Raw genomic sequence first — 24,402 nt, 5'->3', positions numbered from 1 at the left:
GCAAAGGGTGCCCAGAGAAGCAGTAGCTGCCGCATCCCTGGCAGTGTTCACAGCCAGGCTGGATGGGGCTTGGAGCAAGCTGATCGAGTGGAAAGTGTCCCTGCCCGTGACAGGGGGTTGGAACTGGGTGAGCTTAAGGTCCTTTTCAACCCAAACCATTCTATGATTCTATGTATATGTGAAGAAGCTGGAATGTATCATATCCCTTTAGACATGTAATGGTCAACATAAAGGGAATCTTCCTTCTGAACTAAACAACTACAGAAACATGGCAAGGACTACTGCTACAAGAAAGCAATAGTCAGAAACGTGTGTGCTTCAAAACAAGGCAAAGCAACCAGGCAGGCTGTAAACATACAGAGCTGAATACACAGCTTAGAAGCATACGTCCTTCAGAATCCACCTTCACAATTCAGGGAAATGGTAGAGTTGCACACTGCTAGTGTTTCATCACTCACCAAAGGAAGGCTATTCATCCACATAAAGGGTGCTGCTTCACTTAAAAAGTGAGAAAAGGAGAGAAATTCAGCTTTACGAATGATGACATCATGTATCACAGGTTTAATCCTCAGGTACAGCCTAAATTAGATAGTAAGCAGCTAATGCACCAGAGCTGAGCAGAAGGTCAAATAAAGAGCCATTGGAAATGTTACTAACTATTCCATGGAAGTGACCCTATATTAGAACAAGGTTCTCCCAATTCAAGGAGAATCACAACCAGCTCACATTTTCATGTGAAAGACGAAGACTTCATATTTCAGATTCACAAATAGTTATGAAATTCCAGATTTCTGGTTCAGTGGTGAGGGAACTCTAATGAAGAAAATTACAACGCGTAACTAAATGAAGAGCACTTAATGTGTTCTCCCACTCTGAAGGTCAGGTTTCCCAACCGCCCAGTCACTAATCACGAAATTAATCTGCGCTTCAAGCCTCTTGGAAGTGCAGGGGCAGTTCTTCCCAGGTCAGCTCATCTACAAACAGCATTTGGACTCAAGTCAGACTCTCCCTCACAGGCCTCAGATCTTCCTTCTAAGATCAACAACTTGGCCTCCCAGCACAAAGAGCTTTGCCACTGCCTTGACTTTGACTGGGACTCTCATGCATTTGTGCCACGGAGTCAGACCCAGGCTGCTCTCATCCCCTCCTGCCTGCACTGCTGAGGCAGGGGGGACTGCCGCAGTCCAGCTGGAAGGTTAGGAACAGCTCTGGACTTCCTTCAGCACATGGTAGGATCATTTGGCTCAAACACATGCAAGCTTTATCAGCCATCACGTCAGTCCCTTCAAACTTCCCGTGAAGCTCTTTTGGTAGCAGCAGGCTAATGTCCGATCTCACGCATTTCAGAAACCAGGCTGGAGGGAACAGCTCCAAAATCATTGCTGCTTTGGCTCTCAAGGCCCCAGAGTAAGTGCAGTTTCCACTGGTTTTGGTATTCTCTCCTGTTCTTACCTATCCTGTAGCTATGAACACAACTGCAATCATTATGCCAGACAAAAAGTAGCTTTGGGTTCAACAACCTGCAATAGACTCCCTGCATAACTTTGTCTCTTATCTTCTCTGACCAAGATCTTCATATGTATTTAAGTTCAGTGTCAAAAGTTCTTTATGTAAATCCACCCAGAGTGTGTTTCCTTACAAAAGTATCCCTAGGAGCAAAGACGTCATTGAGAACTGATGATAACCAAGCACCTGTCAGGTAAGTTTCTTTAGAAGAAATAATGGAGATCATATGATGTCTGCGCCCTGCTTCTTTAGATAACAGACTTTATAAGGGAAGGGAATGTCTTTCCCTGAGCCTGCCTTCACTTCCTAACACAAATACAGACTTAGTTAATATGACTGCAGTGCAATTGGTTGCCACTTTAATAATGACAGCCTGGAAGGTTTACAAAAGTTAAAAAAGCCCCAAAACAAAGCCAAAAAACCCAAACAAGGACTCCCTACCCCAAACCAAGAATCCTGAATTTCAAGATCAAACTTGTAACTCTCAGATTCATCAGTCCTCAACTGCAGGTTTCTAGCAAGCTTTTCTCCTGCAGAGAACTAAACAGTTTGGTGTTCAGCTTTGGTTCAGCTCCCCTACTGAAAAGCCCAAGAACAAAATGCCTGGCCAATGTCCCTGAAGGCTGACACCACCTGACATGGCCTCGTTCATGCCCCCATTCCCCTGTACGTGCTCAGCATGCACCTTGCTTAGATAACTCCACCGAGGCTGCCAGACCAGGAAGTTAAAAAATGCAACAAATTCCCTTATTGTTCTTGTCACTGCAGTAACTGTTTATCTTAGCACCATGTGCTAGGCAAATCATCTTCTTTTCATGCTTTAATCTACCTAATCCAGGATGGAAAAACACTACCCAGCAAATCTTCATTGTTGGAATGTTATTTATAGCCGTCCTTTTTATGAATAAAAGACCTGCTCATAAGTCAGCTGTCAGATTGCCCATTGTTATTACACGTCCTGGTCCTGTGCGACCCTACTACTAGTAGCAGAATGGACATAACCCTCACCTGGGAGCCTGCAGCTCTTGCTAAAGGCAAGAAATGCTTTCTTGGCTCTTTTTCCTAACTTGGCCCTCACTGGATGACTTGGCAGGCTCAATACGGCCAGCATAATGCTACTTCACTCTGTTCAGCCCATCATGCGGAAGCACTGGGTCAAGCATCCTGCTCTTCTTGCACCCAACCAAGCATGTGGGTTGCACCCCCATGGACAGAGGCACATGGGGAAAGGGAAGAAGAAGCTGCACTCACTCCCTCCTTTGCTTTCCTCAGCTGTATCAAAATCCATCCCCAAATGGAAAGATGAAAACTTGTCTATGACTATGAGCAAGAAGCAGTAGTGACACTTTCCTGTACACACCTTTGTTTGTGGAACATAAAGCCTGAATTGCCACTGAATCATACACATGGAATTAAAATATTCAGATAGGAAAGCAAAGGTGACAGAAAAAAATGTATACCAGATATAATATATATATAAAAATGTATATATATTTTATTTGATATACACCTGTATATCGGATATAATATATCTGTATATTATACTGTAATACCAGAAGCAGGAAAGTTAAGAAAAAGTGTCATTAAAAAATAAAGAGAAAAAAAGCCAAACCAACCAAACAACAGAAAAAGGTGTTCTTTCTGTTAATTCACAAAGTGCAAAAGCATATAGAAGGAAGGTGCTGGTATGTCACCTAATAAACATTCCCTGTTACTGCACACAGCAGTTCCCTTTTCCAGTCTCAAATCCCCTCCATCCCTGAGCAGCTATTTGGAGGGTTGTGGGGTAGAGTGTGGGGGTGAGGGAGCTGGGGTTTGGTTTGGTTTGTTTCGTTGCAGTTTTTTGGAACCCAACACTAACCTTAAAGCACGCATTAATCAAATGTCCTGTGGGCTGGCAGGAAAAAAGCTGGCAGTAAATAAAAACGTAGCATTTTAGGTTACTAAAGCTGCATAGGTTGCAGAGTATCAGATATTCACTCCAGGCTACTTGCTTAGTGCTAGAAAACCTTATTCCTTTTGCCATTAATTTTGTAGAAATGAAAAACTTTAGGCAAATCAGGAGCAGGGTAAATCTGGAGAAATTACAAAGGGGAGGAGTTCACCTTCCTGGCTATGGCTTTCAGGTCTGTCCAGGACTACTTACTCCAGTATAAAACTGAGAGCAGAAATATGATCACATACTAAGAAGTCTAATCAATTCTGGTTTCAACACTGAGCCTATTTAAAATAGATAATGGAATTGCTGTTCCTTGTTCTGTTCTCTCTGCACCTTCTCAAGACAGAGGCAGTAGGTAAGTCCTTGTCTGCTCTTTCTAACCCCATGTACCAAGGTTACTCTTATTTACGATTTGTTTTTGAGTATCAGTACACACCGTACAGACTCTCTAATTCTCCCATATGTCAAAGGAAGATTGTTTCATTTATTGCTCTGTCTTTTATTATTTGTGCTAAAATATCAAGTATAGATTTCTCATGAATGAACAAGTGGGTTTGGGTTTTTTTACCTTTAGAGAGTCTAGTTGCCTTCCTCCTCTAAGAAAAATCAATGAGGTTTGACTTGAACTCTGTAGTTAATTACATCTGTACGTTTAAAAAATCAAACTTCTATGAACTTCTTAAACCTTCAAGTAGCTTGGTTTAGTTTTCTACTCGTATTGCTTCGCTGTTTATGATAGAAGATGAAAATCTTATGGATGCCCACTGGGAGAAAAAGAACAATATGTCTTTGCTGCTGCATTATTAGCTCAGCACGTCCGTCTATTTTTGCAGCCTGTGCACTATGTACATAAGTACACTATGCACTTACGATGCCTGGATTAAATAGCGGTCTATAATTAGTATTGAAAAATGCAGAGGGTATTTTTATGCTTCTATTTAATCAGCAATGCTATAACATAGAATAAATCCCCTTTCCTATGTAAATATCAGCACACAGCCTCAAAATTAAAGATAAACACTGCAGTTCCTAAAGGTAATGAAGGATCTATTGTTTGCACTAAAATAGACAAGACTGCATTAAGGAAAAAAAAGAGATACAATATTATCAGTGGTATCAGAGGGAAGCACTGCACCAAGAGCCTATTAAAGAGACACAGTTTTAAAGCAGATCAAGATTCAGTCGTCAGACTTAAAGTAACAGCAGTTTGAGGTGCTCAGAAAGTGCCTTAAGGAGCACAGCCTCAGCCCCGGGGAAACGGGGGCGGGGGGTGGCCTTCCATATACTATTTCTCTAGTATTAATTAACTTGCCATATCCATGAAACTGCCATATCCATTGCCTTTTCCAGGTTCTTACCTGATGGTTCAAATACCTCCCCTCTTCTTTAGTCTGTATTTTGTAGGTATTCTCTCCCCAGAGGCTTCCCACATACGGGACAGGTAAACAGAAACACAATGAAGCTTTGCTTTTCCAAAGTCCACAACTAGTGTTTGCTTGCTATTGATTACTGACTGATTAACACTTCACTCAATTTACTGCTCTATGAAGAGATTTATTACAGGATCTTGAAAGACTACTTAGAAAACCTTTATGGGCTTTATCGGATTAGTGGTGATAATTAGCGCCTGAACAGACGGAAGTAAGATAAGGAATAGATATAATAAAGTTTTGTTGTTTTTTTTTCCCCCAACCATGATTATTTCCACTTTGTCCCCTGAATGCAGAGGAAACAACACGGTCATTAATACGCATGAAACCTGCTCTCTCCCCAGCCTTCTTTTCCAAACCTTTTCCTGAGGCAGAAGTTTCACAGGATACATTATGCTAAGTTAAAGGCTAAACATTTTTCAAGAAACCTCAACTTTTGAGAATCAGCCGAACTGATTTTTGGTCATATTTGGAAGGGATCCTGTTTAAAAGCAAGCATTTCATTTCTATCTTGTCACTTTTCAGAACTAGCTTGAGCAATATCTTATTTAAGTTATCTTATTTAAGTTATCTTATTATAACTTATCAGCTCATCTAATAGACCTTCACCAGGGCTGGTTTTCCAATCTGGGCAGCCTCATAATTCTCTGCACTTAAACAGTAAATATACCTGTTTATCTTTCAAATCGCTTTCAGCTTTGATCTGTCTTGCTATCACAGCTCCTATGCTTTAAAATTGTTACTGATAGTCCTTAAAGGGCTTTATGAGGAAGCAAGCTTCATTATCCACATTCCATAGAAGGGAAACTGAGGCACATGGCTGCAGCCACCTGCCCAGAGATCAACCAGCAGCAGGAAGAGAAACCATCTAGCTTGAACCCTTGTCCAGCATCTCATCCATTGACTTATATGGATCTCAGCATGTTCCATTAATAGCTGCACTGATGCACCTCAAATGGCTTGCTTGATTCCTTTAAGAGATCAATGACTCTCTGGTACTGCTATTAGAAGAGAGGCAGAATGTCTGCAATATTCCAACAGAAATATTCCAAACCTTTTAAGAAAGAAGTTTTATCAATGGCAGATTCAGTCTAGGGCCATTCAGAGAACAATTGCAGAGGACAGTAATAAATCTCCATCTAGAAGCCTTGTGGTAGGGTGACAGCAAACTCCAAGTTTTACTGATAAAACTTTCTTTAAGAGGAACAGGATGAACTCCAGCATGTTTGAACCTTTTTCATAGCCATGATAAGGCATTTTCCCACAGTCGCTGCTCTACTGCTCCAGAAGACTGATGCATGATAGAACATGATTCCTCCAATTTTCTGTATTTCTACTGACATACTTTTAACTTTCACAGACTAAAAATTCACATCACCGCGCTGACATTGACACTGTCAGCATCAGTTCTCAGTCTGATGTTTCCTCAGGGCCATTCAAATACAAAGTATAATTGATATCTCCATAAGTAGCATAAAACAAGATGCTGCAACTTCTGCCATTTCCAGTTCTAATGGTATAGACTGTACACATACTTATAGTTGTATTTCAGATTAATTTTAGGGTTGGCAAAAGTGGGATGCTGGTCTCCTTAGATACACTCTAGGATGAAAAGTTGCATTTTCAGTTGTTTAAGAAAGACGAAGAAGAATGGCAATGTAAGACCTAGCACATAGAAAGGCAGTAATCCATAGGTGCTTTAGGAGCTATGGATTGCCTGAATTTCTCTCTCTCCACCCCCATAATCTGGCACATGATTAAACATAACTGACAACCTATCGCTGACATTATCTCAAAGTAGTTACCTCTGTTATCTCAGCCTGATCTCAAGTTATGATCTTTATGCAGGATACATTGCTTTGGGCTTCCTCCTTTTCTTTCCTTGTAATTATTCAAGCTGCCGAAATAGATTTCGAGGCTTATCTGAGTCTGCCTGCCATTGTCCGTACATATCAGTGTATGCCACCATTGGCAGATCCACTGTACGCAAGAAGAAACAAGAGTTCACATTCCTCAGGCTGCTGAGTGTGCACAGAGAGCAAGAGCCATCCACTGACACTGCTCTGTGCTCTCCCCTCTCCATATAGCTGTGTAAGCTGCACAAGCAGGCTCCAGGTAGCAGTTTTCTAGCTTTATCATCTGTGCTGAACCTGTAGCAGCACTGAGTACTTAATATCTTTGAAACTCTGAGATTTTTGTACTTTCCCATTAAACATTGATCCTGCAATCAAATTTTAGTGAACAAACTCTGTAAGAGGGACAGTTATAGTGAGCTGAGGTTTATTCACTGTCTTGCAATTGGAGGGGTTTTAAGCCTGAGAGAAGAATGGACAGAGTGCTTGACCAGGATATCTAAGGATGCAAATCCTGTAATCTCAGAGTACACTTACTTCTTCTCACAGTTTGTGATAACGGCACAAAGTGGTAAGGCATTGTAACAATTTCACTCTCTCTTTGACACTAAAATTCAGCAAAAGACAGCAAAGTGCTTGTGGCAAAGCAGCAGGTGAGACAGGGAGCAGCTCTTCAGTTAGCTCTAACTGCCTGTTTCATTTTGTGGGACAGAACCAAGCCCAGCAGGCAAAGAAACAACACAGTATGTCACTGGAAGACTCCTTAAAGGCAGCTGAAAGACAGTATTAGAGTCATACATGGAATAAACTTTGAAGTGTTTTTAACATCTTACATTCCTGCAGCCTGCCAGGGGTGGCATTCAGCTATATCTGCACAAATGGGTGAATTTGTGCCATACAAGGAATGCCTCAATTCTCTTCACATTAGACTGTATGTGAAGTTATTGGAGAAAATGTATTCTGCAGACACATCTTGCTGTAATCTGCAGATCCTGACTTCCTCTTGGAGAATTACACATATATGTGTTACAAAATCACCTCCATCACGTATGAATCCAGTGCAGGCTCATGAGAAGCCCCTCCTCTCCTGCATGACTTCTGTACTGTTGAAAAGTGATTGCATACAGCATGCGGAGATGAATGGCTGATACCATAGAGGAGATGAATCCCGCTTTGTTTTCCTGTGCTGTGCCTAAGGCAGCATACATCTGTGCGATGCCTCAACAAGCATCAAGGCTCTTGAGCAGATGAAGATATTTTACTAGGCTGATGCACCCAAGGACATCACAGCTCCCAAGTTCAAAAATCATTGTTCACTAGTTTGCAGCCTGTTTTTGTGACATGCAGTGAGTGGGCAATTTTCCACATACAGAGTGGACCCAATCACATTACTAATGCTCCATTTAAGGATCAGCCTGACTAGCGTGAGTGCACTCCACTGTCATCAATTTGTATTAACTCACTGTTTAGCTGACCTCATGCAGAACTGCAATGTGCTGCATCACCTCGTCCTTCTCCAGCTTCCAGGCCAAGGTGCTTTCCTGCTGCAAGCTCCAGCACTTCAGCTGGATGTCTTCATGCAAATAGGCTTTTTTTCCCTGTTAATGGCACTGCGGGAGATGCTTTGTTATGTTGCACCATATATCTAATGGCCTGTTACTAGATTTTTAGTTGCATCTGCAGCCATAGAATCAGTTTGTCATAAACCCAGCACAAAAGACTACAAAAGGAAAGCCAAAAATAACGTGAATTACATTTTAAAAATACTTAAAAAAAAGAGAGAAATATTTCTGAATTTTCTTCTTATTTAACAAAGCAAAGCAAAATACTCCACAGAAGCAAATCACCTTAGCCCTGGATACTCAGTTTTTAGTAAGAGCCAGCTTCCTGCTTTGATACAGCAAATTTATGAGGATGCATGTATATGACAGAGGCTACAACAGTATCACAGGTCACAGCTGAAAACATTTTCCTCACTCTTTGACACAGAGGAAGTAGTTTGCAAATGTTTATAAGGCATATCTAGAATCCTCCGATCTGTGGGTTTTTCCTTGAGTTTATATGTGTTGTTACAAAGAGCTCAATTCAGCATGTGATTCATGTATACACGTGCAGATTATAAGCACTGTGCCCTAATTAGATATGGTTACTCGTAATGCTTCACTCCTGCAATAAAGCTTATTTTCAAGGTCAGCTCCCAACAATATCTTGGAATACATACAGATGTGTATCATTATTAAAAATCAAAGTTCCAGGTAAAAGTGACTAGAAGAGACGTGAATGATCACAAACATTTGTTTTTACATGGTTAGAGATACACCAGTCTAGAAGCAAACATTTGGAGCTGCATTTGCCTGTCAAAGTAGTTGATCAGGACTTCCTGAGGATGCGTAATACCTAAGAAAGTATAAATAGACTTATGTCTATATGTTCATTGTGTTCAGCAAGCTCGATTAGAAAGACAGATTCCACTTGTTTTGAAGTTGCTTTTTCTTTTGCGCTGAAGATAGTAAGTTTTACACAGCAAGATAAAAATAGAGTGAGCCCAACACAAACTGAAGCTAAAAATATACCACAAGCAAAACTACCTTTTGCCATTTTCATAGAAAAGGCCAGGCTGCTGCAAAGCCAGTGGTTACAAGAGATTTTAGGGGTGGATTGGAAACTGGTGGGCAGTAGAGCTGTAATGAGAACTATGACATTCAGGGCAGCCTGGGCTTTCTGAAAAGCAGTAGTGCAGTGGGAGCACTATCAGCTGTGTGCCTCAGAGAACAACGAATTGTCAGTGAGGACATGGCTGAAAGAGGGTGACAAGAGATCTAAAGGGACAGACAAAGGAGCCAGTCAGTGAGAGAGAATGGATTTTCAGTAAAATGTAACAGAGGATATTCTTACTGCCTCAGTACTTCAGGCTATTAGTGGCATAAAGGTCATTCACACTTCAGGAGATTAAATATAGTTAATAAAAATAGCTAACCATCAACATACAAAATCAATATATTTCTAACCACTTTATTCGGCAGGACAAAACCTGGTTTAGTGAGTTTTTGTGTGTAAATGGACAAATAAAAAGGGCAATTTTCAGCTAGCCTGGGTACCACCTGTCCAATGGCACTGAGTCAGAGATGAGGGCTTCCAAGCAGCAACTCGGCAGGTCCAAGTAGGGCAGTAAGCAGGGAACAAGTAGGACAAAGTAGATTTCGGAACTTTTATGGAATTCGGGCAATCTGACCGTGATCCAAAGAGCTTAAGGGTCTTTTCCTAGATCACACAATAGCACATTGGCAAATTGCTAACACCCTGGCTTCCAGCCAGAAGCACTGTCCTCCATCCAGCCGCATAAGTGAACAGAAGAGGGAGTTCTCAGCTGAAGGAATTTTTTGGCCTCAAGTTTCCGAGCTAGGCTTGATAGCTAAAACAATTGAAAACATTTACAATAAAATGAAAACAATACGTAATAGTATTGTTTTCCAGCTATTCTGGTGCCAAAACCCAGCTTTGGTCAGGAAACCAGTTGTAAATTTGACAAGGAAGAAACAGAGATAAGTAGGACTGCTTACTTGCCAAGAGAGACTCCCTAAATTTAACTGTCTTGAACTTCAGGAAGGAAGAGGAGGCCTTCAGCCCAGTTTAGCCCTACTCTAAACTAAACCCCAGTAAAGTCAAGGTGCATCACCACTTACATTGTATTATGGATTCTTGATTTAATAGCCAGATATAGTTGATAATATAGCAATTGTTAAGTCCAGGTATATATATATACATATATACTGAATTATATTACTTCCAATAGTGACAACAGGGCAAATGTCTCTACTTAATGTCAATTAGGCAAGGAGCTTTTGGAAATCTTGGCTAGTATCTAATACTATGCTGAGCAAGGTATGAATGCTCATGGTTCGATTCATGCATACCAGCAAGCAGTAAGCTATGAAACCCTCCAGGGCAGCTCATATCTCAGCAGAGGTTTCAGCAACTCAACTACAGATCAAACAAAAGACCCCGAACCACAAACCCCTCCACTTGCTGCTGCATTTTGCCAGGCAATAAAATAAACAACAGGAAAAAGAATGGGGGAATGGAGGTTTGATGGAAAGAACAGTCAGGTGAGAGGACTGCAGGAGGGGATCAGAGATGTGCTAAGCCCCTGTAAGAAACAGGTTTCAGAGAAAGAGAGATGAAGAACTTTGGAGTGGAACTGGTGGAAAGGTGAAGGGCATATCAAGAGATGGGACAGAGGACGGATGAAGCAAGAACAGAAATTACAGATTATGAAGGAAATATTTGTATGCTGTAAACACCAGGGAGGGAAAAGAATTGTTTAGGGTGGTTCAGTGATATTTCTAGGAGTGATGGGATGCAGATAAGCAAGTGGAAAATGTAAGCTATCAACAGGAAGCATTTCCTGACAGTGAAGGCTAATAGACTGTGGAAAAGTCTCCTAAGGGAAGTGATAGGAGCCGCTCAGACAATTAGAACTAGACTAGACAACATACCTTAGGGCATAATCATGCCTAAGAGCACAGACAACTGACTGGATGTGACAAGTATCTTTCCTTCTTGCTTCAGAAATAAAGCCTTAAAGCCTAGGGTGGGGAAAGGAGCATTGTAAATGCAAGGTCTCTATATGGAGGGAGGAATCGCACCTGACTCAAAAAAATCCAAATCCTTGGAAGTGAAACAGTTTGATTCCTCCTGAGCAGCATCTGCAGAGAAGATCCTGTTCTCTAATGTTATATTACCACCAATCAGAAGAAAAATCTGATTCCCGATGAACATTAAACCATTGTTTGCTTGGGCATTCTGCAATGTTTAATTAGCTCACTTATTAAAGTTTAACAGCTTTAAGGACCTTTTTCTAATGAACTGTTGAATTTATAACCTGTTCTACTTCACTGATACCATCTGACTTTCTAAACCACAACTGTGATAAGTACTTGACAGAAAACCACTTAATTTTTGTTAGTTTGTAGACATTAGGAACTTTGCAGAAGGCTCATGAAGATTAGACACCAATTATTTGGTGTACACTGCATTTGACAGAAGGGAAGAATACTTTCAGTGCTGGGTGTAAGGCAGCAGTGGCCACCTGAAGGCTGGATTCTTTATTTTTATCTTTAATTTTTTAAACTCTTTCTCCCCATTGTCTTGACGTTCAGGCTGAAATATTTTGAGCGTAGTTATGCTTCAGTCTCCTGAGGCATGATTGAAATGCACAAGCTCATTTGACAGAATCTGCTAAACACTTACCAGCTAGTAAAAAATCAGCTTTGCTTTGTTTGAGAAGGGTTGGACCCAGAGGCAGCAATGAAAGGCTCCATAACCCACTTCTATTTCACTCCTCTGGTACAGAGACACCACATCAGGACCACTAACAATGTGATTTGGTGATATTTACCTTCCCTCAGTGGTTCCTGTGGTTGTCTTTGATTTTCAGGATTCTATGGTCATGGTCCAAGAGCTCCACAACCTTGCACCCAATGAACTTGTTGCACTTACTCCTAACTGTGAATCATATTGACCGGAAAATTTGATTTGCATTACAGTAATGCTTTGATGTCTAAGTCACGATCACACTCCCATTGTGCAAAGCACTGTACAAACCCAGAACAGTAGACCTTGTTCCAAGAAGTTATGGTAAACAGACCAGAATACCTCCATCGACCTTGATTTCTCACCTGAGGACTTTCATCCCCAGTTTAACTCACATCCCAAGACTTTGAGACCAGATCTTTGCTGGTAACTCTCCTCTTATGCTTCCTATATGCTACCGCCTTCAAATATTTGTGTCCAGGTTGCTCCTGCAGTGCAGTATTTTTGTTCGTGAAGGTTCATGCACATACAACTCACAAAGAAAGAGCACTCCCAATCACAGGGTGCTGATGCAGCTATTGTTAAAGCACATACTGACCACTCATCTAGAGCAGTTGCCAAAAACATGTCTGTAGTCATTCATCAATGCAAACACTAACACATATGAAACAGAACCAAGCACTGTGAAGATTGGCTTACCTGGAATTTGCTAGGCATTTATTGATTAGAATAGTGATTGAGGCACTTGGTGATATTCTGTGCTTGGAACTTGTGGTCATTTCCCAGTGGAGATGAGAAACTGCTCAGCTCCGTGCTGCTGGAGGTCTGGTCTCTGTCTTGTGTACCCAGGCCTGAAAAATACAACAATCCATTTGAGAAATGGCAGGTCCTAAGGCTAAGTTTTGGGTGTGTTTAGAAGTGATTAAAAAACCAAATCCTTGTCAAAAACAGTTTTTTGATAATTATAAAACATTAATGGCACAACAATGTAGAAATCAGTGCACTTACATTACAAATGTAGCCATGCTCTTTACCTTTCTTCTCGCTAAACATTTGCTTAACCAGAAAGCGAGTCAACATTATTCAGAGTTTTCAGCCTAAATTTTTGTGAGAGATGAACTGAAACAGCATCATTTTTTCAAGATAATATTCAGGCTACAAGCTCAGCCAAGTGTCCCTCAAAGCTAGTCACATTTGTTATCTACTTAGGGCTGCTAAATACTTACTAGATGGATAGTACTGCTGTGCTACTAATATGAAGGTGGCAGAAGCAGTTATGAACCTTCCAGCAGACGTGTTATAAAAGATCACAAATTATGGCAATTAGCAATCAAACGACAGGTCTCCTCCATAATAACCCTTAGAATTGATTAGCCACTGATTGAAACGTCTATAATTCACAAACTATAGGCAAACAGAATCTGTAGTATTAATCATGATTATAAGAGGCTTTGAATTGTTATTGATTAAATAGAAAAGAGAACTGCTCCTGTTGAAGTCCATTTGAACCTTGTAACTGTCATGAACAGCCACTGAAGCATAGCTATAATAGTCCTTACTTTCCTGACGAGATACTTGAGTTAAATCAGCTCTTCCTCTGAATTTCATATTTCTTCTGACAATGAAAAAGTAAGATTAAGATGCTGTATTGAAAAATTCTGCAACCATCTGTGTGGGATCACAGCTCAGCTGAATTAAATATTCTTCATGTCTTTTGGGAAATGAGATCCTTCATTCCTTAAAATTCCTTATTGCACCAAGTAATTTTTAAAATAATTTCTGGAACAGAGTGAGAGAAGTCATCCTGCATAAGTGAATTTACAAGTATGTGAAAGGATGGCAAGTGCGGAACTGATGAAAGGAGATGTATTTTACACTGCATATATTCAGATGTGGAACTTTTGCCTCAAGGAACTACCAAAGCCAAGGTTTCAAACCCACATTATTCAGAACTGCAACCTATCTAGAGTTCTAATAATTCCTGCTAGTTTTTGGAAGGAATACTAACAGGTATACATTGATGCATTAAAGACAGATCTAGAGAGAGGCCAGAACTACTCGCTGCAGGATTCTGATGCTTTCATCTGGATTATTTGATACTAAAACCCAGCAAGACTCTCTGGATGGCGTGCTTCATACTGCTAAGAAATCTCTAGCAACTGAAGATTTCTTTGCAGCTGAAGCACTCACCTCTTACCAGCCATTGTTTATATATTTATGAAATGAAACATCTTTCTTTAATAAAATCAGGCAGACAATACCAAGACATTGTCAAAGCTGTGTTCCCAGTCATAAAATCATAGAATAGTTCGGGTTGGAAAGGACCTCAAGATCATCTAGTTCCAACCCCCCTGCCACGGGCAGGGACACCTCACACTAAACCATCCCACACAAGGCTTCATCCAACCTGGCCTTGAACACTGCCAGGGATGGAGCACTCACAACCTCCCTGGGCAACCCATTCCAGTGCCTCACCACCCTAACAGGAAAGAATTTCCTCCTTAGATCCAATCTAAACTTCCCCTGTTTAAGTTTTAACCCGTTACCCTTTGTCTTGTCACTACAGTCCCTGACGAAGAGTCCCTCCCCAGCATCCCTATAGGCCACCTTCAGGTCACTGTGTCAGGATCACAAGTTACAAATCCATTTACATCTGCTTTTGGGAAGGGGGCAGAATTTCTGCAGCTCTTCATTCATCTGATTTTTAATATCTGACGGTTTTATTTTCTTTGTAGTTGGACACCACTGGTGTTATCAGTCACAGAAGTGTGCACAGCCATACTGCGAAGGTACTGCTGAACAATTCATTTTCTCAGTCACATTAGTGTTTGGATTCTTCTGTTTTGCAAAGGGCTTCTTGATAGAAATAATGCAAAAATTCACACAACTCCACATTTAACGCTGCATGATCACGTTAAATGTAAATGTAAGTGTAATATAGAATACCTAAAAAACGGTATTTTGAAGATGCCAGTGTTTTGGGCTAAATATTAATTTTGTTTCAACCACGGATAATGCTACAAAGTGTTAATATTTTAAAATACTATGACCTATGAATATCTTAAATCTACAAAAATAATATGCTAAGAAAGTTGCTGGATTGCATTCCAACTCCAAAGACCTTTTCTTCAAATAGGTTCCCAATTTCCCAAGCAAGAATAAGTTGACTGTTGGGTGATTTGGGGTTATCAAGGATTTGCAGTCTACAGAAAGAAATTATTTTCTTCGTCCTTACACAGCTCCTCAAGAATGGTATCTAACAGATGTCAACTGCAAAGGGAACAAACAGTCACCTGTCAATATTGTCACTAAAAATGTCATCTATGACAAAAACCTTAAGCCACTGAATTTTGAAGGATATGATGTGAAGGGGTCTTCAAAATGGAACATAGAAAACAATGGACATACAGGCAAGTACTGTCAAATATGTTGTTATGGGATTTATTTGTTCCTCTTCTTGAGACCATGCATTCACCGTGGGCAAGGTTAGCTGTAACTACTACTACTCAAAAGCAAGTAAGCAAAATTAAGAGAGCATCCCTGTATTTCAGAAGTTAAACTTCCAGAATACCTTCTCATCCAAGGCTTTCTGGGAACTTTGTGGGAATTACCTAGTTTTTGAGTTCTGGACATGATCCTAGAGCATCTCAGCAGAAAGTGGCTCTGCGCATGTGCAGAAACAGAACACAAGATGTTTAGGGAACCTCTAAATTAAACAACCTCTAGGACTAGAGGTGGGTAGAGGTAGGGGTTCAGGACAAAAGGTTTGGCAGAGGTATATGATTTCTACTGAATGCTCCTATAGGTTTCATTTCTGTGCTTGACCTTTTTGACCCTTGCTTCTGCACAGCGTTCTACTGAAGAGCATAATCAGGGAAAGCCATTCAGCTAGTGGCTCACAACATGTGTGTCTTACTAGTTCTTTAATAATGAGCTCAAATCTTCTTAGATTTCAACCTGTTTTCTCTGCACTCAGAAGTAATCTAATGGGAGTTTGCTGATCAGCTCCTTACTGATTCAGTAAACAATGATTCAGTGAACAGCATATCAGTAAACAGTGAATCAGTGAATAATGATTTAGAGCTGTTTTACTTCCTCCACTTTTCTTCAGTAAAAGCAATACTAATGATGGCACTTCAACAGCATTATACTAAATTACTTTAGACATAAATCTGTTATCCTTTTCTTTTTTTTCCCTCCATTTTAACATTATCTATATAGAACGTCTACCTATGCCCCATCCTGGAAAAGTTCAAGGCCAGGTTGGATGGGGCTTGGAAGGTGTCCCTGCTGGGGGCAGGGCGTTGGAACTGGATGAGGTCTAAGGTCCCTTTCAACACAAATCAGTCTGGGATTCTGTGATTCTATGATTCTATAAGTGTTCTTAAAATCTTTGATGTTTTTTGGTTTTTAACTGCTAAATCCCTAAAGTGGAAAGTTGCAAATGGCAAATATTTCCTTATTGTAAAGTAGAAAGGGAAGAAGGCAAACAGCTGGGTAGGTTTTCATGGCCAGAGATTCTAGTTTTAAACATCAGTATTTTGACAGACAATAAGAAAAATACATATTTTGACTTTTCACTAGTATATGGGTTAATGGCTTTTCCATTATAGAATGATATTCTAGAATCTCCCTATTACAGTGGCTATGCATAGAAATCTCTTTTACACACTTCATAAGAATGGGTCAGATCTCTCATCTTTTACAGCCATGCAAAAGAATTAGATTTTCAATCTGGGCTTTTAAAATTTCTTCCTTTTGAGGGCAACCAATTCCTGTGTTAAAATGAGTACAGAACTGGAACTGTTATTGCTTAAACTACAGCTGCAATTAGAAGCTCTGCGTGAGATTAGACTATCATTATGGTCTATGATGTGCAGACACCAAAGGTCAGTGTCTCCAAGGTCCTACAATCTAAATAAACAAAGCCCACAAAGATATGTTACTCATCCATTTACAGATAAAAAAGAAAACTGACTCACACAGGCTTCCAGTTTATTTGGAATTCAGAACAGAAATGAAATCTCTGGGGCTTCAATCAGGTTAAAGCAGTCTTTCCTATGGAAAGAGAAGTACCGTGCTTAATATAGAGGTCTTAACATTATAAAATATATCACAAATATCATCAGTGCAGGAAGTGATGGAGATTTCTAACCAAAAAAATAGCTCATAATAAAATATTGTTTTGCTGCTAACAACAGATCAAGCATTACATTAAATAGATGTAATGACTTAGATGCTTAGGCTGAAGTTGCAACACTAAATTAGAGTATCTTTAAACCTTGACTAGAACAAATGTTACAGTGCAGAGAGTAGAAGATAAAAAGACATTTAAAAATCAAATAAACCATGGTCAAGATTACTTTTAAGAATACTTTGACATAGGGTGTTCTCCTAGACGGTAAAATGAAAGAATATAGGGTCTTCTGAAAGGTCTGAGTAGTTCTTACTTCTGGGGTTATAATGACAGTGAACAAATCCCTACAAATCCCCTCAGTGCAATCAAGCAAAGACAGTCCATTACCCTGGTTTCTTCCAAATGCAATTAGCTGATGATATGCTAAAGGATATACCAATGGATGCTGTAAAATCCTATAAATGCCTTCCCCTGGAACAATCCAAAGCACTGCTCTGTCCTTTTCCTCCACTTTACAAAGGGAAACAAGTATCATCAAATTTATTTTGTCTATTCAAATGAAGTAATGAGTAGCTCAGCTCTCCAGCAAGTAAGGCTCTACACAAGTCATTCAAGTCCACAGAGCTTATCCTAGGTAGGAATGCGAATAGAAGTTCCAAGTCCTATGCTATAAAGGGATGCCCAAATGCTGTTGCGTATTACTGGGAAGTGGACTATGATATTTCTCCTTTTCATCTCAAATTAATCTCAGCCAGCCTTTTGTCAGTGCTCAGCTTCTGGCACACTCAGAACTTCAGGATACATTTGAATCTCAAGAACATACATCCCTCTACTCTCCTGTACTATTAATGTATGATCTCTTTGTGGTTTTTTTAACAACTTATTTGTTTTCCCCAGTTAAAGTAACATTAAGCACATCCCCTAAAATCGGAGGTGGAGGTCTGGGAAGAAAATACAAGGCGATAGAATTTCATTTGCACTGGGGAGCCCCTGGTGTGCAGCAATACCTTCCTGGGTCAGAGCACAGCATAGATGGAGAAAAACAAGCCATGGAGGTAGGTGAGACTGGTTTTACTCAAGAACTTTGGCAATTTAAGATACTGGTGCACAAAAACCATTGGCTAGTTCTCCTATGAAACTGCAACAGTAGAAATAAAGAACTGAGGACATCTTGTTTGCTAAACAAATGATGACATCAGGACACACACTACTTTTGCATAGCAAAGGCACAGGACAGGTGATAAATCTGGAGTTATATAGCCTTTTGGGAGGAGAAACATTTCAAAGTCTATACAGCCTGATTACACTTTCAGACTGCTTATCCAGATTATATATTAATTTCTGGGACTGCAGCCATGAATTGACCTGTGCAACCAAAAACATTTTTTCTCTTCAAGGCAAGACAAAGTGCCAGTGCTGAGACACATGAATTAGTGGAAGAAAACCACCCCCTTTCAAACCATGATGTAAAAATCCATGAAGCCACTGTTGATGAAAGCTGGCTTCAAATTATAGTCCACTTACTGATAGCTCCTGCCTCCGGCCAACGACCTTGAGCTGTTGGCTCCCAGCCTGTGACCAGCCAAGCAGCTCAGGCCCTGCTGCAGCGCAGGTGCAAAGAAGCAGCCAGGCTGCATTTACAGCACTGAACTGTAGAGGAAAATGAACAATAAATGGCCTTTACTGTTGTGTTACAGCTTCATATTGTCCACATAAGAGAAGATGTTGCGGATATAACAGAAGCAAAGAAAACCGAGGATGGTGTGGCTGTGTTGGCATTCTTTGTAAAGGTATGTTGCCAGTTTTTTAATTGCCCATCTCAAATATACCAGCAATTTGCTGAGTCATTAATCGTGTTAATATTATAGTAATCTAAGACCTTGGTGTCTCTATCTTCTGCAGGTATTCAGGACAAGCACTTAGTTCCTTTACCCTTTTCTGTATTCATCTTGCTGTTACCTTTTAGCTTTATGGTTCTTTTCTGTCTTATTCACAATTCAAAGCAACCAGCTGTTGAGAAATGCACGATTTGGAATCAACGTATTTCCATTTCAGGTTGAAGAAGAAAATAAAAACTATGAAACTCTAGTAAATGAATTAGAGAACATTAAATACAAAGGTAAGACACTTATGTTTGTTGGTCAAAACACAACAGGTATTTATTTTGAGCACATATACTACCAGGCAGTTCACAGTCCAATCCTGTTATACCTACAGTAGATACTGTTACTTGAAAGTCAAAGCCAAAAGACAGAAGTTTGCCAAGCACTCAGAGCATCACAGATGGGAGAAAATCTAGTTCTCCGTATTTGCAGTGAAGATTCCCCTCAACCCCCCACACCCCCAGCCCCAGGCCAGAATGAGTACTTCTGCTTCTGCAGAAGGAAACAAAGTGAGAAGCAAATCACGCAGAGTGTTAACAGAGCTCTGTGTAAGATGCGCTGGGTGTGAGCCTGCAGCTGGCACTAAGGGGTTTCACAAGCAGCTCAGTGTGGCTGCCCCTGGTGGTGTGGGAAGCATGTGTGGGGATGGGGCTTTATGTAGCCGTAAGCACCAGCCACAGCTGAAGACAAACGTGAATAACACCCAGAGCTGTGCTTTTTACAAGAGACATTTCCATGTGGTTTGTCTAGGGCAAACAGCACAGATGGACCCTTTGCCACTGAGTTCTCTTCTCCCACCTGAGAAAGACCTTGGAAGGTACTATCGGTATGAGGGCTCCCTCACCACTCCTGACTGCTATGAGGGTGTCATCTGGACGATATTTGAGAAGCCAATTGAACTCAGTGTTTCTCAGGTAAGTCACAGAAGGATAGCCCGGAAGATCTGCTGATGGTTATTTGCCCTTTGGCTGCCTGCTCAGTCACACAATTTAACCCAGACTTGTTAGCTGCTCCACTGCTTTCTTCCTATGACACAAACACAAGTGCTTGACATTAGCCAAAATGTAGTCCCTCATGACAGCTTTTTTACCCTATTAAATCATCCCTCAAAAAATGGCAGGAAAAGGGAAGGAAGGGGAAATGACGATGTGAAAAGAAAGCCAAAGAAATCCCCCAGGTAAACACCTAGCTGAGTGCTTCATCAGCAGCACTTCCACTGCTGTCATCTCCTCACTCCCAAGTCCCACTTCTTATCTCCTAGAGTTGTAAATATCAGGATACCAGAACAGAATACTTCAAAATCCAGCCTTTGAGTCTATCAGCATCAGCTTTAAGCAATCCTTGTTTGTCCTAGAGATTGGAACAGGAGACTGAATCATGACTGCCTCGAAAATACAGACTGTTTAGCTGACAGAGTACAGGATTAAGAAATTCGGATGTCCTGGGGTGGACTCTCAGCAGTACTGCAGCCAGCACAGCCTGGCCAACAGCCAACAGTTGTGGTTTAGTTCCTACCTGCAGTGCGCTCATAACCACTTCCGTCACACGGCAATGCTCAGCCACACACAGCCAGAACAGCACAGTACACAAGAGTGAGCACCTGCTTGCTCTGGGCCAGCACCATGATGCAACAGGCAGAAATTTGAGGCAAAGAAAGAAATCCTAATTCTCTTGGTGTCACTGGGATACGATGGACAAGGACAGGACTATGTGCGTCAAGAGGACTGGTGTAACCAGGTCCTTGAGCTGGACAGAGCATTTGGCTCACACAGAAAGGAAGTGCCTGTGATTTCCAAGGTTAAAAGAAGTCATGTGTTGGTGACGTCTGGCAGTAGCCTCCATCACATTGTTTCCTGCAAAGTTTCTGCATCCATACAGTTCAAAACCAGACTAAGGCACTACAGATTTATAATATCATCATTTACAGTGATTTGTTGAAAGAGGATTTAACAATCTTTTTCTTTGATGTCTGCAGATTTCTCAGTTTTCAACGCTCCACTTTGATGGGAGGAACTCAACTTACATGACTGAAAACTTCCGGCCTGTTCAGCTGCTGAACGAGCGCAAGGTGTACTGGTCCAGTGCCAGCATGCTTCTGCCTGCTGCTAAGGTTTTAATGTTGGTCCTGATGCTTACGTACATCCTGAGTTCTCTTTCCCAATGAACACTTCTTACCTCATTCAAAGTTCTGGGCTTTTTGGAGTTTTGTTGTTGGTTTTTTTGTTACTGTTGTTGGTGGTTCTTTGTATCAAGTAGCCTGTAAACTCCTGAATCATATCTCAATACAGAATTTAACCTTGTCTTCCTCCAGACACTAACCAAGGTCTTCTGCTGCTGCTCTTATATAAAATGAAACCCATTGCACTAAATCAGAAGAATTCAAAGGAACTGTAAGATAAAGCTATGAAGATTCAAATTTAAAACAAACAAACAAACATTTAAAGAAAACATTAGGATGGATTATCTGCAAGCATTAGTCCTAACACAACACTGGAAGGACACTTTACAAGCTATACAGAGGACCTTCAGGAGGAGTCTGTTCTTAAGTGCCTATGAAGGGTTTTGTTTGGAGCATGTTTACATTCAGCACTGCAAACCAGGAAGATGGTAACGTGGAGTAATTCTTACAATCCCTACATTGTCCTACATGAAGGTACAATCCAGAGTAAAGAAAAAATGCTCACACATAATTGAGCAATATCCGGTCATCCTGTCTAGTGAAGGATATGTGACAAATCTCATCTGTACTAACACAATTTTCCCCTCTTCTTGCTTCAGAATATCTAAAGTTAATTTTTAGATAAGGATACTGGATTCTTTTCACCTAATCTACTGATTCTGGATTTCAGGTTTCTTTATTAAGCTTATTTATTCAGCCTAGTACAGCATCCTTCTCTGCGATGCCCATGGCCAATATGATGTGCTAGAAAGAAAAAGGGAAGCTCAACCCTTGCACATCAGTGGAAATTCCTTCTCTTTGGAGGACTGCGTTTGAAGCATGAGACTTTGATGATCCTTTACAATTTTCATCTACCTAATAAAATGGGACAATGGAAGAAATGCCTCTTTCCAGTTCACATTTTGGAAGTTTTTAACTGCCAGTCTGAACATTTCAGTGTGAACATTTCCTTCTTTATTTTATTAATTTTTTTTCAGTAATAACATACCTGCAATATTCACATACGGTTAAGATCTGGAGGTTTTCCAAGAAGATTGTGATTTGAACTGTTTTCTTCAGGCCTTACTCATTTACTTACAGAAAACCTCAGTATATTGGGAAATGGGGTTTCCTCATATTGTTCCAGTTTTCCCTCTGAAGACAGACGTAACAGTTTTCTTTGGCTAATGCCATATAACATGTTACAGCTTCCTTTAGAATGATAGATTTTGGCAACACCAAAGTAGGATTTCACATTAGCAGACTTGTGTTTTTTAATTCAGGGCCATGTTTGCAGAGATGACTTTATGCTGCAGCTCTGTGGCTGTATTCAGGAAAATCATGGCAGTGAGGCTAACTACAGCTCACCAAAGAAGAAAAAGCAGGGAGGGAATTATTTTCATATTTAACAATCAATAATATAAGCTTAAAAAACTACATGGGAAAGAAAATTCACCTTTAAAGTTCAGAGGAATGATTAAGACTTTAACTGTATTTTTAGCTAACTGAAAACCTTTTGAGGAGCAAAGATAGATGAAAGATTAAAGTTGAACAGAGACCTATATTTTCATTGCCTTGAGTTTTTATTTATTATTTCCTTCATCCTTGCTGAAAAGGAATTCACACAACACTCATCCAGAAAAGAAATGTGACTTTTTTCCCTATTTTCTTTATAAAGTTTAGAGTTGAGTTTGCATTTTGGGGAAGGGCAGGAATTGAGGGATTTGCAGTACATTGGGCTATTTCTGATGTCAGCAGGCTCCTGGAGATTTCCTTTCACATGGGGCATAGGGGTATTATCTGCACACAGCACAATTGCTTTGAGCGTGGCACCTTGCTCAGCAGAGCTGGTGCACACATGCAGCCCAGCAGGCAGATTACAACGAAGGACAGGGTGCTATGGATTTACCCAGTGTAACTTCACCTCTGTACAAACACATGACTAGGTAGTTAACCAGGATAAATGGTTCCGTACTTACCCACTCTTTGAACATCTCTGTGTTTGCTGTTTTCATTACATCCCTCAACATCCCACAAGTAGAGAATGCAGTAAGAAATTAAGAGGAAAGATGCTTGGTTTTCATGCTGTTGTACAAGATGTAATGAATGCAAATACTCTGAAAGGCTCATATTTTAATGCTCTTTAAAGATTTAAATGCAACACAGTAAACAGCACAGCCACGTAAAAAAGTCCTGCAGGAATGGTATCTCCTGTTTTAATGACCAGTGATGTGAATACTCCTCAGGACACCTCCATTGAGAACAATGCCTTTTGCACTACAAAATTTTTTTGTATCTGCTGGGAGTATGTATAGGAGACCACCATCCCTCACTGTTCAGATTACTTACTAAATTCTAGAAGTGATTCTCATTTCATAGGCAGCTACCTTAAGGATGATTGGAAGAAACTATAGAGGATCTCGGTCAACTATTTATTCTTGCTAGTGATAAATGATAAATCACGGAGGAAACTTCTTAGTAGGTTGTGACTCAGTAGTACTGTTATATACGCAGTAATTAGTAATGATGTGGAAGAATCTTATTTATCATGAAGTATATTAAAACATAACTATGATGAAGAATAAAATGCTGAAGAGATAGATAGTCCCCTGTAAGCACTCTTCTGCACAAATGTCACGGTTTAAGCCCAGCCGGCAACCCAGAACCACGCAGTCGCTCGCTCACTCTCTCCCTTCCTACCCCCACTTCTGGAGGGATGCGGAGGAGAATTGGAAGAATGTGACTCCCACGGGTTGAGGTAAGAACAGTCCAGTAACTAAGGTATAACACAAACCACTGCTGCTACCACCAATGATAATAATGATAAGGGAAATAACAAGGGAAGAGAATACAACTGCTCACCACCGATCGACCGATACCCAGCCCAACCTGAGCAGTGATCTAGCCCTTCCAGGTAACTGCCCCCAGTTCTACATCCTGGGCATGACGTGCTGTGGTATGGAATACCTCTTTGGCTAGTCTGGGTCAGGTGTCCTGTCTCTGCTTCTCCCGGCTTCCCCTCCTCCCTGGCAGAGCATGAGACTCAGAAAGTCCTTGGTCAGACTAAACATTACTGAGCAGTAACGAAAACCATCACTGTTATCAGTGCTATTCCCAGGCTGAAAGTAAAAAACACAGCACTGCACCAGCTACTAAGCAGGAGAAAAATGGCTGCTACTGCTG

At 40.6% G+C, this 24,402-nt stretch overlaps 1 protein-coding gene across 1 annotated transcript; it reads left to right on the top strand.

Annotated features, from left to right (window-relative positions):
• Nucleotides 1-3,642: 3,642 nt before the first annotated feature.
• CA4 (carbonic anhydrase 4) lies at nucleotides 3,643-22,781 on the top strand. Its single transcript, XM_065694480.1, has 8 exons — nucleotides 3,643-3,800; nucleotides 14,777-14,830; nucleotides 15,281-15,451; nucleotides 18,076-18,233; nucleotides 18,876-18,968; nucleotides 19,234-19,297; nucleotides 19,812-19,975; nucleotides 21,037-22,781. Exons 1-8 carry the CDS (start codon nucleotides 3,743-3,745, stop codon nucleotides 21,223-21,225), a joined length of 951 nt encoding a protein of 316 aa, XP_065550552.1. The 5' UTR covers nucleotides 3,643-3,742; the 3' UTR covers nucleotides 21,226-22,781.
• The last annotated feature ends 1,621 nt before the right edge of the window (nucleotides 22,782-24,402 follow it).

The sequence above is a fragment of the Lathamus discolor genome, chromosome 14 (assembly GCF_037157495.1).
Source record: "Lathamus discolor isolate bLatDis1 chromosome 14, bLatDis1.hap1, whole genome shotgun sequence".
Taxonomy (NCBI): Eukaryota; Metazoa; Chordata; class Aves; order Psittaciformes; family Psittacidae; genus Lathamus; species Lathamus discolor.
Note: the sequence above shows the minus strand (reverse complement) of the source record. Positions and strands in the feature narration are given on the sequence as shown.